This window comes from Mobula birostris, chromosome 11 (genome assembly GCF_030028105.1).
Source record: "Mobula birostris isolate sMobBir1 chromosome 11, sMobBir1.hap1, whole genome shotgun sequence".
Lineage (NCBI taxonomy): Eukaryota > Metazoa > Chordata > Chondrichthyes > Myliobatiformes > Myliobatidae > Mobula > Mobula birostris.
The window spans coordinates 16,154,440-16,168,003 of NC_092380.1; the positions used below are offsets into that span (position 1 = coordinate 16,154,440).

At 40.5% G+C, this 13,564-nt stretch overlaps 1 protein-coding gene across 3 annotated transcripts in view; it reads right to left on the reverse strand.

Annotated features, from left to right (window-relative positions):
* tom1 (target of myb1 membrane trafficking protein) overlaps positions 1–13,564 on the reverse strand; it is a 123,351-nt gene that overhangs the window by 29,852 nt on the left and 79,935 nt on the right. For all 3 annotated transcript variants that reach the window (XM_072271750.1, XM_072271749.1, XM_072271748.1), the window contains exons 7-11: positions 12,235–12,351; positions 10,295–10,428; positions 8,842–8,881; positions 6,783–6,894; positions 5,950–6,076 (exon numbers count right to left, since the gene is read on the reverse strand). In XM_072271750.1, the coding sequence (XP_072127851.1) occupies positions 5,950–6,076; positions 6,783–6,894; positions 8,842–8,881; positions 10,295–10,428; positions 12,235–12,351 (530 nt within the window). The remainder of the gene's footprint in view (positions 1–5,949; positions 6,077–6,782; positions 6,895–8,841; positions 8,882–10,294; positions 10,429–12,234; positions 12,352–13,564) is intronic.

Genomic DNA, 13,564 nt, shown 5'->3' on the forward strand with positions numbered 1-13,564 from the left:
ACAATGACTTAGCATCCATAGCCACTCGTGGCAACAAATTCCACAGATTTACCACCCTCTGGCTAAAGTAATTTCTCCACATCTCTGTTCTAAATGGACGTCCTTCAATACTGAAGTCGTGCCCTCTTGCTCTAGACTACCCTACCATGGGAAATAACTTTGTCATATCTAATCTGTTCAGGCCTTTTAACACTTGGAATGTTTCTATGAGATCCCCCCTCATTCTCCTGAACTCCAGGGAATATAGCCCAAGAGCTGCCAGACGTTCCTCATATGGTAACCCCTTCATTCCTGGAATCATTCTTGTGAATCTTCTCTGAACCCTCTCCAATGTTAGTATATCCTTTCTAAATTAAGGAGCCCAAAACGGCACACAATACTCCAAGTGAGGTCTCACGAATGCCTTATAGAGCCTCAACATCACATCCCTGCTCTTATATTCTATACCTCTAGAAATGAAAGCTAACATTGCATCCGCGTTCTTCACCACCGATTCAACCTCGAAGTTAACCTCTAGGGTATCCTGCACAAGGACTCCCAAGTCCCTTCGCATCTCTGCATTTTGAATTCTCTTCCCAGCTAAATAATAGTCTGCCCGTTTATTTCTTCCACCAAAGTGCATGACCATACACTTTCCAACATTGAATTTCATTTGCCACTTCTTTGCCCATTCCCCTAAACTACCTAAGTCTCTTTGCAGGCTCTCTGTTTCCTCAACACTACCCACTCCTCCAACCATCTTTTCCAAAGTTCTAAGTCCCTTCCAAAGAGCAACAGAAATAGAAACCATTCAGCCCCTTTCAACTGGTCCACAATTCATAGAAATGATGGCTGATCCTGTATCTCATTGCCACTTCTCTGTAATATATAATTCCCCAGTCTCTGTAACACCCAAAAATATATTGATTAGTATTTTGTACATAATCAACAACTGAGACTCTATAACCAATCCAAGTAAAGAACTTGCAAATATTCGCTATCCTCTGTGTGATCTTCCTTCATTTCAAACATCTGAATGACCAATCCTTTATTCTGAGGTTATGGAACTTTGGTTCTAAATGCCCACCTAGGGAAAAGATCATTTGTGCTTTCACAATGCTTCACCCTGTAAGTGTTTTAAATATTGGAATGAGATCCTCTCTGATTCCAAACTTTTGAGCTAAGGTCCAGTTTGCCTACTCTCTCCTCTTAGCAAAGATCCACCATCCAAGAATCAGTTTGGCAAATCTCCATTATCTCACCTCTATTACATAGTATCAAGTTCGAGCTTGTCATCTGTCTGTACGTACATACAACCAAATGAAATAATGTTCCTCCACAGCACAACAAAACAAAATATTACCACAAATAAGTTAATAAAATGTAATTCAAACTGCATATAGTGGGCAGCACAGGTAACAGCCAAACAGTGAACAGTACAGTAAACGGCTCAAGTGATGGCTGGGTATTCATTAGTCTCACGGCCTGAGAGAGAAAACTGTTAGCTAGTCTGGAAGTCCTAGTCCTGATGCTCCTATACCTCCTTCCTGATGGTAGTAGGTCGAAGAGATTGTGGGATGGGTTGTAGGGATCCTCAACAATGCTTTGGACCCTTTGTATACTGTGCTCCCAAAGAATGTCACAAATGTTGGGGAGGGAGACCTCGTGATCCTCTCTGTAGGTTTTATGACCCTTTGTAGGGTCTCACAGTCCGATGCCTTGCAGCTTTCATGTCATACGATGATGCAGCCAAAGAGGACACACTCAATAGCACGCACGTACGAAGTTGTTTGAATGGGGTGGGAAACTTGCACGCCTCAATCTCCTCAGAAAGTGTAGACGCTATTGTGCCTTCTTGACTAATGAGGAGATGTTGTGGGTTCAGGTTAGATCGTCCATTATGTGCACGTGAAGGAATTTTGTGCTCTTCAGTCTCTCCACAGCAGAGTCATTGATGTGCAATGGAGAAGGTTCGACCTGTGCCTTCCTGAAGTCCATAATCATCCCTTTTATTTTGTCCACATTGAGATTCAAGTTGTTGTTCTCACACCATTTGACAAGCCTCTCAGCCTCCCCTCGCTATGTTGACTCGTCATTGTGGCTGATGAGGCCAACCTTGTATTATCAGTGAACTTGACAAAGCAGCTTGAGCTGGATCTGGCAGTGCAGTTGTGAATCAACAGCGTGTACAGTAGTGGACTGAGCAGAAAGTCCTGGGGAGCACCAGTAATCAGTGTGACAGAGCTTGAGATGTTGCTACCAACTTGGACTGACTGTGGTCTTTCATCAGGAAGTCTAAGAGCCAGTTAGAGAGAGGGGTGCTGAATCCCAGTGAAGACAGTTTACCCACCAGCCTCTTGAGGATGATTGTTCTAAATGCAAAACTGAAGCTAATGAAAAACATTGGCATCATTTTTTTTTAGATGGGACAGGACAGAGTAGAAGGTCGAGGCTACAGCATCCTCAGTGGACTAGTTTGAGCAGCAGACAAACTGGAAAGGGTCCAATGTAATTGGAAGGTAAGAGTTTTATATGATCCATTTCCAGCTGCTCAAAGCACTTCATGATTATTATATCCTTACTTAGCAGGAAAACCTGACGTATACACGATAATCTAGGTGCAGTTTTATCCAGGCCTTTATGATTGCAGTATGATCTCTACTCTTGTACTCAACTTCTCTTGCAATGAAGGCAAAAGTTTGCCTTCCCAATTGCTAAAGTTCCAGTAATCTGTATACAAAGACAATCCAGCTTCCTCTGAATACCAACATCTTTCAATTATTCATCATTTACTAGAAAATGTTTGCTTCTACTAAATGGATAACCTGTTGTTCCACATTTAGATTTCATTTACCACATCCTCATTGATTTGCTAAGGTTGTCCACATCTCCTAAAATCTCTGTCACGCCCATCTCTCTATCAGCATAATCTGGGATATGTGACGTTTCATTCTTTTATTCAATCATTTGAAATGAAACATCATAAACAGCGACGGACCTGCTAAACCAGTTAGGAGAAAGCCCTTACAGTATACAGCTATTCCTGGAGGTCCTGAGACTGCGTGCCTTTGCAACTCTTCACATTCATGTTCTCAGTATCATTTTATTTGCACAGTTTGCTTTCTTTTGCACATTGTTGTTTGTCGGTTTTTGTTCACGTACAGTTTTTCGTAAAATTTTATGGTATTCATTTCCCTGTAAATGCCTGAAAAAAGAGGTAGTATATGGTAATACATACACTCAATGGTCACTTTATTAGATACCTCCTGTGCCTAATAAAACTGGCCACTGAGTGTACGCGGTCCTCTGCTGCTATAGCCCATCCACTTCAAGGTTCAACCTGTTGTGTGTTTAGAGATGTTGTTCTACACCTCACTGTTGTAACATGCGGTTATTTTAAGTTACTGTCAGCTTGAACAAGACTGGCCAAACTCCTCTGATCTCTCTCATTAACAAAGTATTTTCACCCACAGGGAAAGCTCACAAAACTCAAAGCAAACTTTACTATCAAATACAATCCTGAGATTCATTTTCCTGTGGGCATACTCAGCAAATCTAAAGAATAGTAACTATAACAGGACCAATGAAAGAGCAACTAGAGTGCAGAAGACAACAAAACTGCGCAAATGCAAATATAAATAACGAGAAAATTAAGTAACACGGTAAAGAGTCCTTAAAGTGAGGTCATTGATTGTAGGAACATCTCAATGACAGGCAAATGAATGCAAATGCTGCTCACTGAATATTTTTTGTGTATCATACCATTCTCTGTAGACTGTTATGCACGAAAACCCTAAGATATCAGCAGTTTTTGACACACTTAAACCACGTCTTGTACCAACAATCTTTCCATGGTCAAAGTCACATTAGATCACATTTCTTCCCCATTCTGATGTTTGGTCTGAACAACAGCTGAACCTCTTGACCATCTCTGCATCATTTATGCAATGAGTTGCTGCCACATGACCGGCTGGTTGTATATTTGTATAAATAAGCTGCTGTACAGGTATACCCAATAAAGTGGCCACTGAGTTACATACTTTGATAATAAATTTTACTTCAAACTTTGAACGCATAAGATTTCTTGACACAGTCCTAACATCAAATGGGAGGTCAGATATGCTGGAATTCGACCTTCAGCTCATTGCCGACTTTCATGTTGTAATCAGTGCTGAAATCAGCCATCCAAAACTTGCTGCAGGGCTGAGAGGCTAAATACCACCAATCTATTACTCCTGAAGAACTTCCTGACGTTAGTCCAAGACTTGCCTGCTTACAATTTGAATCTATGCCCATATTTTGCAGCTGCTCTCATCCAAGCACTCATAACTGTTCATACCGTCTCCTAGCCAGCATTCAAACCACGGTGACCACATTCTATTCCATCCTGACACGTATCTAGTATTCTATAAACACCCTCCATAACCCAAAGCAAGAGACACCTTCAAATACTTCCCTCTCTTAAAAAGATTTCTCCATTGTTTCTGGGAATGAAAGGCTTGTCGTATGAAGAGCGTTTGATGGCTCTGGGCCTCTACTCGCTGGAATTCAGAAACCTATCTAATGTTGAAAGGCCTCGTTAGAGAGCATGTGGAGAGAATGTTTCCTATGGTGTAGTAGTCTAACACCACAGAACACTGCCTCAAAATAGAGGGGCATTCTTTTAGAATGGAGATGAGGATGATTTCTTTAGCCAGAGAGTGGCGAATATGTGGAATTCATTGCCACAAGCAGCTGTAGAGACCAAGTCATTGGGTATATTTAAGGTATAGGTTGATAAGATTCTTGATTGGTCAGGGCAAGTAGGGATACAGGGAGAATAGCTCAGCTATGATGAAATGGCAGAGCAGAGTCAATGGACAAAATGACCTAATTCTGCTCCTATAACTTATAGTCCCATGTCAGTACAGCTTTCCCCCAACCTGTTTTGAGACCCCCTTCATGGATTTCCCTCCCCTCCTAATAATCCAAGTAATACACCAAACTACTGAGCAGTCTACCCATAATTGTGGACTCCAACACCCAATCTCAACATGGAACACAGCAGTACAGCTAGTAGATCTGCTGCCTCAGAGACTCAAATTCAAGCCTGACTTCTGGCATAGTCTATGTGAAGATTGCGCATTCTTCATGTATACATTTTTCTTTACATTAAATTCGACCTCTGAACCTTTGATTATATGGGGTTCTTTGAACACTCTGCTTTTCTACCATAGGCCAAGGATGTGCAGATTGTTAATTAGTCACAGCTTTTAAAAAATGAAATAAAATTGGCCCCAGTAGAGTTGGGAATAGAATTGATGGGAAGGTGGGGAGAATAGATTACAGGAGAAAATGGGATTGTTCTGAGTACACATAAACTTGATGGGCTGAAAAGACTCTTCCTTGATCATAAAGCAACACTGATTTAAAATCTACCCATCACTTACAGCTGTGCTTCCAGCTGCCGAGGATTCAAAGACTAGAACGTCTCTCTGACTTTAACCTTCTCAAAATCTATGCTTTAATAGTTTTTGGTCACATGCCCAAATACCTCCATTTATGGCTCAATATCTGATAATGCTTCAAGTGCTTTTTCCGTGCTATTTTTATCATGATAAACACAAGCAACAGATTAGATTGAAATGGTGTCCCAAACAACTTTTAACATTTTACTACTCTTAATATTTTGATACATCCACTTTAATGCTTCAAATATTCAAGGTTCTTCTTCAGTGACCCCTCACTCCCCTTCCTGAACTGAGTAGCAAAAATTTCCTAGTTTTCCTAAATCCTCAAGTTAATGGGATTGGATTCTGAATGAGAACTATCCAGAGTATGTATTCCAAACCCCTACCCCCCACACACACCATTATTCTGATACCAATGTAGTTGCTGTACACTTCCCATTTTAGTTCTGTGTTTTTGCATTAGAAAGGACAGGAAAAGAATTAGAGAAATGTCCAATCTGCAAAATCGGTAACTACTCACCTCTTGCGCTGATCTGCCAGGGAATTGCTCCTCGTTTGTGCAAACATGTCAAATTCTTCTTCCTCAGTTTTTGGATGGCTGTTTTCCAATGGCTTTGCAGTTGCACTCACACCTTCTCCTGTAACACCTAACCATATGCACAGCAATTAACAAACAGCACAAAGCTTCAGACAATGCAACTTGAACAACTCAGTTTCTTGGAACAAACACAGTGTAAGCGTGTGTGCTATCTGCAGCTTCACTACCAAGATTGGGACCTTCTTGCTTCTGGTGTAAAGTTGTTGTATATTGAAAAGTTTTCCATTAGTTCCGAAGGTTAGCTCTCCTCCAAAGTTTGTCTGAGGTGAAATACTGCAACAAGAATGGTCAAGTGTCGGGGCAATCACCCAATCTTATTTGACAATGGCCTACAAAAGGTGGTGAATACAGTCCAATTCATTGCAGGAAAAACCCTCTCCACCATTGCGCACATCTACAAAGAGCGCTGCCACAAGAAAGCAGCGTCCATCCTCAAGGACTCCCATCCAACAGGCCATGTTCTCTTCCCAACGCTACATTCAGGAAAGAGCTTGCAGGAGCCTTAGGCCCCAAATCACCAGGTTCAAGAACAGTTATGACCCTCCAACCATCAGGCTTCTGAACCAGTGTGGATACCTTCACTCACTGTTAACACTGAACTGATCACTGAACACAACCTATGGACTCCCTTCCAAGGATTCTACAAATCATGTTCTCAGTATTATTTATTATTACTTGTTTATTTTCCTATTTGCAGTCTGTCAGTTTTGGGTGTAGTTCTTGATAGCAAGGATCAATAAATAGCCATTACTTACTAAGTCCCGCCATCTGTGTCGAGATATTAGATGCAACAACTGGAGTGACAACAGCAGGGGAACTTGGTGTAAGATTTATTAAGTTGTCCACATTCTCTGAAACACTGGGCACCTTGAGAGGAAAAAAAAGTGAATTAGTTTAAGAGACATTGAATGCTATATCCAAAGCAAACCAGTAGAAAAATTGTGGACAAATCATTTTCTTCATCAAATATATGGAATCCTAGAAATTAAAAAAGAGATGAGGAGGTTGTGGTTATGAGGTAGGAAGATGCGCTATGTTGCGAACTGCATCACGGACAATCAACACAGGCGCACTTCAAGGCAGCATGCTCCGTCCAATGTTCTACTTTCCCTGCACACTCACTGTGCACCGAGGCTCAGAGCTCAAACACCATCTACAAATTTGCCAATACTGCTGTTGGCAGTATCTCGGATAGTGACAAGGAGGCATACAGGAGGGAGATAGTTTGCTGTTGAGTGGTTGCAACAACAACTTTGCACCCAACATCAGCAAAACCAAAGAACTGGTTGTGGACTTCAGGAAAGGGAAGTCAGGAGGACACGTACCAGTTCTCATTGAGAGGTTAGCAGTGGAAAAGGTGAGCAGCTTCCTTGATATGAGTGTCAACATCGCTGAAGGTCTTTTCTGCGCTCAGCATATTGATGCAATTTCAAAAATTTTTTATTTTATTATGTATTGCATTGTACTGCTGCCAAATAACAACAAATTTCATGACATACTGTATGCCAGTGATATTAAACCTGATTCTGAAAGGCAAGCTAGCAGCTATATTTCATTGGGTGTTTGAGAAGATTTTGTATTTCACCAGACTCTAGCATTCTGACTGGTTGCATCACTGTCTGGTATGGAGGCAGCAATGAACAGGATCAGAAAAGGCTGCAGAGGGTTGTAAACTCAGCCAACTTCACCTTAGGCACTCGCCTCCAAATCATTGAGGGCATCATCAACAGGCAATGCCTCAAAAAGGTGCCATCTATCATTGAGGACCCCTCACCATCCACATGCCCTGTTCTCAATTCTACCATCAGGGAGAAGGTACAGGAGTCTGAAGACACACACTCAATATTTTAAGAGCAGCTTCTTCCCCCTCTGCTGTCAGATTTCTGAACAGATCATGAACACTACCTCACTTTTTGCACCACTTATTTATTTTTATTTCTTATTGCATATATTAATATGTTGTACCCGCACTGTACCATTGCTACAAAACAATGCAAACCTGACTCTGATTCTCCACAAATCTGAAAAGGAAGCAATCATTTTTATTGACTGATTGAGAGCTGCGCCGCCCAGCAACCCCCAATTTAACCCTAGCCTAATCATGAGATAGGTCACAACAACCAATTAATCGGTACGTCTTTAGGCTGAGAGAGGAAGCTGGAGCATCTGGAGGAAACCCACGTGGTCAAGGGGAGGAGGTACAAACTTCTTACAGACAACTAAGTGTTGCGCTGAACACTACGCTACCGTGCCATTGTGCCTGAAGATGTTATGAACTAATTGATCCAAATAGTTTTGAAAATGATGGTAGCTGCTTTGATTGCACACTCAGGTAGCACACCGACATTTTAACTTGTCAGGTTGAACAGTTATCCATCAGAGATTACATATTTCTAAAGAACCTCATCACACATAACAAATCTCTTTTGAATGAAGCATACAAAAACATGGAGTCGAGGATCAGGAGAGGGATCTTTCAACTTGTGGAAGAATACAGAACTGCTTAAAAATAAAGCTTCACCCATTAATATTTTTGGACAATAGCAAGTTTTTGAATGTTTAAAATAGAGGTAGATAAAGTCATGGTACAATCATAAGTAAACAGGAACATGGAGTTAGGGTTGTAACCAAGTCAGCCTTAACCGATTAAATAGTGAGATAGACTTCAGGGATTTAATGGCTTCCTCCTAAATTTGTATCTAACGTCTTTACAGCATATCTACCTTAAGTTACCCTTGGTGCGAGCTCTACATGTGCAGTGACTCAACCTGCAGGACTGAACTGCCTCTTTTCCGTATGCTGAATGATACTCACTCGGTTGACAGTCTTCTGTCCAGTTCTGAATCTCTCAAACCTGAAAATAGGAAAGGCAGAATCCATAAAGCAGACTGAAGGTACGAACCACCTAATAAACAACTTCTGGGGAGGGACCACAGGTGTTTTCTTAACCAGTTTTCTTAAAATTGACTAAATAGGCTAACGTTGAAAGAGAAATATTGAGAATTTACCATCCTTACTACTTTGTGAAGTCGAAAAACACATTAGACTCTTGATCTGCACAAACAAGCGCTAATAATTTAGCACAAAGTTCTTCCAATTTTATGACCCATATTTCAAGACAGATACCTCATGCTTTATGTAAATAAGACTTTGCAACTATACTTGGATTATGGGATGGGAAATAAACAAAATATTTTCATTATTTGTCTGTATTATGGTTAGGGTAGGAGGAAAAGTCACCGTTTTATACTCTTTGAGGAACTGCCAAAGAGCTGGTTAGGGATTCCCCTCTATCATCAAGGGGTTTTTTTGGAGTAGGTTTCAGGCACTAACATCGTTACTTCAATACAGGCCAATATGCTGCAGAAAGAGCTCTGCTATTTCATTGCATCTGCCCCCATCTCTTTGGAGAGCCATAATTTGTCTCACTCATAGCCACACATTTTTTGCCAGTTCCCCACTGAAAACAAGGAATCTGCACCCACTGTATACAAAAAGCATTGTATCTACCTCATCACTATATGCATTTCCCATGCCCAATACCAAATTGGCAGTTTACTGATTCTCTTTTTGGTGAAAGCACATTACAATTTTCAGACAACTCAATTAAACCCCCCTCCTCAATCTGCTGTAAGAACCATCCCAAATATTCTACTTACTCCAAATAACTAAAATTGTTCATTTCTTATACCAATCTAATCAAGATCCCCTGGGCGCTCTTCAAGTCTTAATTTGCCATTTATTTAAGTTGCAGACCATTTACTATGACAGATATCCACCCACACACCTGAACATGTACAAAGTTTTAAGGACAGAAACAACTGTTTGAGGAACATAGGCCTGATCAATACAAAAATGGAATCTGTTTCCTCAGAGGCCATATGTTCCTACCCTAGTTCATCACGTATTCCCAATTTATATTTCAATGTAGCAGTAATACAGTGCAGCAGCATATTTCAAATGAGACATTAAGTCATGGGCCAACCTCAAGTGCATACTAACGATCCTAATGTATCATTTACAAAAAAGAGATTAGTCAAGTCTTCTGCCCTATTATTATCCCCAACCAACATCGCCAATAAAAAGATTATCTGGTCATTAATACCACATAATTCACAGGTGCTTGTGTACACTAACTGGCTGTAAGTTTCCTGGGAGAAGGACTTCAATAGTTGCTTTAAAGTACCATGTAACAAAATTGTAGGAGCAAAGTCACTCTTTAGAGAGGGTAGCTCAATGTAGCTGAAAAGGTGCACTGTAAAGATACCTATCATATCGAAGGAATATGTTATTGAGATTATCATTGACGTGCAACAGGTCCTCTGTCACTTGCTCATTGGTCACTCTTGAGATGAGATCCAGAACCCTCTGCTGCATTGCCCGACATGTTCTGTTCAGTTCCTAGTGTAAGAAATGTATAATTATACACAAGAACTGCAGTATATTTACAAGGGAGAAATTATTTATATCAAAATTAATATTTAAATCTTAAACTCTGTATTTCACAAATTCCGATCCCAACCAGAAATCTGAGCTTACTGTTTCAGGAATGCCTGTCACCTTTCCAACATTAACAAAATGGTTGACTGTAAATAGTATCATACTTTACCTAGATTGTGTTGAACCCAACATTATACATTACCTGGGATCCACAACCCCTCGGTTAATGGTAAAGGCCCATGGCAGAAAAAAAGTTGGGAACCATAGGCCTTTTTTCAGTCTTACAGTTTTTTTAATATTCTGTGGCTTTTGCCCGATCTTTCTTGTTTTCTTTTTGAGTGGGGATGGGGATTTGGGGGTCGATGTGCTGGTTCCATTTTGTTCATTTTTTTGCGCAGGATGAGGGATTTGGGGGTTGATGTGCCTATTCCGTTTTTGTTCGATTTTTTGCGCAGGGAGAGGGGATTTGGGGGATTGATGATCGCGCTGCCTTTCTTTTCTTTCTTGGTTTCATGACTACTCTGAGAAGAAGAATTTCACATTGTATACTTTGATAATAAATGAAGCTTTGAACCCCGATTTAGATGCAACTTTGATCGGCCTCCTCCTCACTCAAGTTAACAAGGCAGAACAACTGAACCCAGGAATCAGCTAGTCTATTTGGCTCAACTGTGTTCTCAATAAACCTAGTGTGCCATTGGGCAATGCCTCATTTTTCTTCTGAATAGTGCTCAGTAAGCAGGATATAGTGTGGTGGGGTGGGTGAGAAAGGAAAATGGAGCTGGATGCTTCAATATTTTTAGTGTTAGTTTCCAGTCAAGTCTTCCTCCAAGCTTAAGTGAATCACAGGTCCAGAACGTGAACGGGGTGTGATGAAACACAATCTTAAATGTAAAAACTCAGTATCATGATAACTTAAACGGATGCAAAAAGTCTCACACTGGATATTGCAGTCTGGACATGGAAATTTGTAAAGTAGCTTAAAGTTTATGGTTTAAACTACCAATGATTAAAAAGTGATAAGAGTAAATGAAACTCTGAAGCCAAAGTACCAAGGTCAGATGACAGAAATATTCAGTTACCTGAAATTTTGTGGAACTAAGAAAGAGGGCAATAGAGAGAAAAGGTCCTCCAAGAGAACTACCACCTTGTCATGGTTTGGAGGCTTGCATGCCTCAATGACATGAAGAGCTATGTTGTCTGGAGTCAGGGCTTTATGCTTTTGCTCTTGGTAGGGTCACCCATGCCAAACAGGTCAAAGGTAGTGGTCCACCAGTCCTCCAGGTTCGGGGGTTCAGCTCAGGGATAACAACCCTGACTGGTCAAAAAGATCGTAACGGAAACAGTAATAAAGAATTCTTCTACATCTCTGCGACTGAGGACCCTGAATAACACCTTTGGCACAATAAAGAAGATGGCCAAGGACAGGCAGAGATAGAGGAACTTCACTGCTACCCTAAACGCCAACAGTGTAACAGGCAATAAAAGAGAGAAAAGGTAAAATTAATTGGACAAGGTTTAGGAGGCATGGGGCTGGGGTGTCATTGCTAGTTGACAAAGAGATAAAGTATATCAAGATAATTGTTTCAACTTTGCAACTGGCCAAAGATTTATTTCCACCATCCTTGCACCTGGCCCCACACCATTTCATTTCAATTAACAGATAACAAACTGGGCATATGAATTTCGAAAGCCATAACCTAACTGAGTGGCATTTCAAAAGCAAGATGCTGAATGGTCTATTTTAATTTCAGATTACTGTTTCACCTGTAGTAGCTCAAGGTCAGAGGGATCTTCTTGACCTGGGACCATCTCAGTCAGCATTTCAGACATCACTTTGACATTACCGTTAACAATATCCAGTTCACTCCGCAGTTTTGCAACCTGTAAAACATAAAGCATTTAAAATTCAAGGCCAATAAACCAGATATTGACCACCATAGAGTTGTACAGCACAGAAACAGGCCTTTGGCCCAACCTGTCCATGCCAATAAAGATGTATTCCAGAGTTAGTCCATTGGCTTGTATTTGGTCCATATCCCTCTAAACTAGGAGTTTCCAACCTTTTTTATGCCATGGACTCATACCATTAACCAAGGGGCCCATGGACCTCAGATTAGGAACCTCTGAGCTAAGTCTTTCCCATCCATGTACCTGGCCAAATATCTTTTAGATGTTGTTACTTAACTAGCTCTACCCTTTCCTCTGAAAGCTTATTCCATATATTCACTGTACTCTATGGAAAACTTGCCTCTTTTTCCCTTTTAAAATAATTTCCCTCTCACATGAAATTTATGCCTTCTGGTTTCAGACTCCCCTAGCCTGAGATAAAAATCATGACAATCCATATTTATCAGAATCAAGTTTAATATCACTGGCATATGTCATGAAATTTGTTGTTATGCAGCAGTACATTGCAATGCACTATTCAGGATGTTTACAAAGACAGGTGTGTAAAAAGGACCATTGGGGACCCGAGTCACCCCAAACACCAACTTTCTGGGAAACAGTACTGCAGCACAAAAGCCAGGACCAACAGGCTCCAGGACAGCTTCTTCCACCAGGCCATCAGATTGATTAATTCACGCTGATACAACTGTATTTCTATGTTATATTGACTGTCCTGTTGCACATACTATATAAACAGTTGACATGTTGAGCCGAGAGAAGGGCATGAAGATTTGTATTGGAGAAATTAATGGAAATGAAAAGTAATAGATTCTAAGAACCAAGGTCTGAAGGAGGGAACAATGGAGATGCAATTTTCCAAAATTCCATGGTTTATTTCTCCAAATATTTTTACATTATTTAAAGACAGGGACGGGAAAAAATAAGTTATTAAAAACTAGAACCTATTATTAAGGAAGTGGTAAACAGGCATTTGAAAAATAACAACAGGATTGGGAAGAGTCAAAATTGATACAGGAAAGAGAAAATGTATGACAGTTAATAATTATGACATTTATTAATGTATGACAGTTTTTTTTGAAGTGGTACTCAGCAGAAAAATTAAGGACAAGCCAGTTGATGTGGTGTAGTGGGAGTTTCAGAAGTTCTTCAACGAGGTTATTAAACAAAATTAGAGAGCACAAGATTG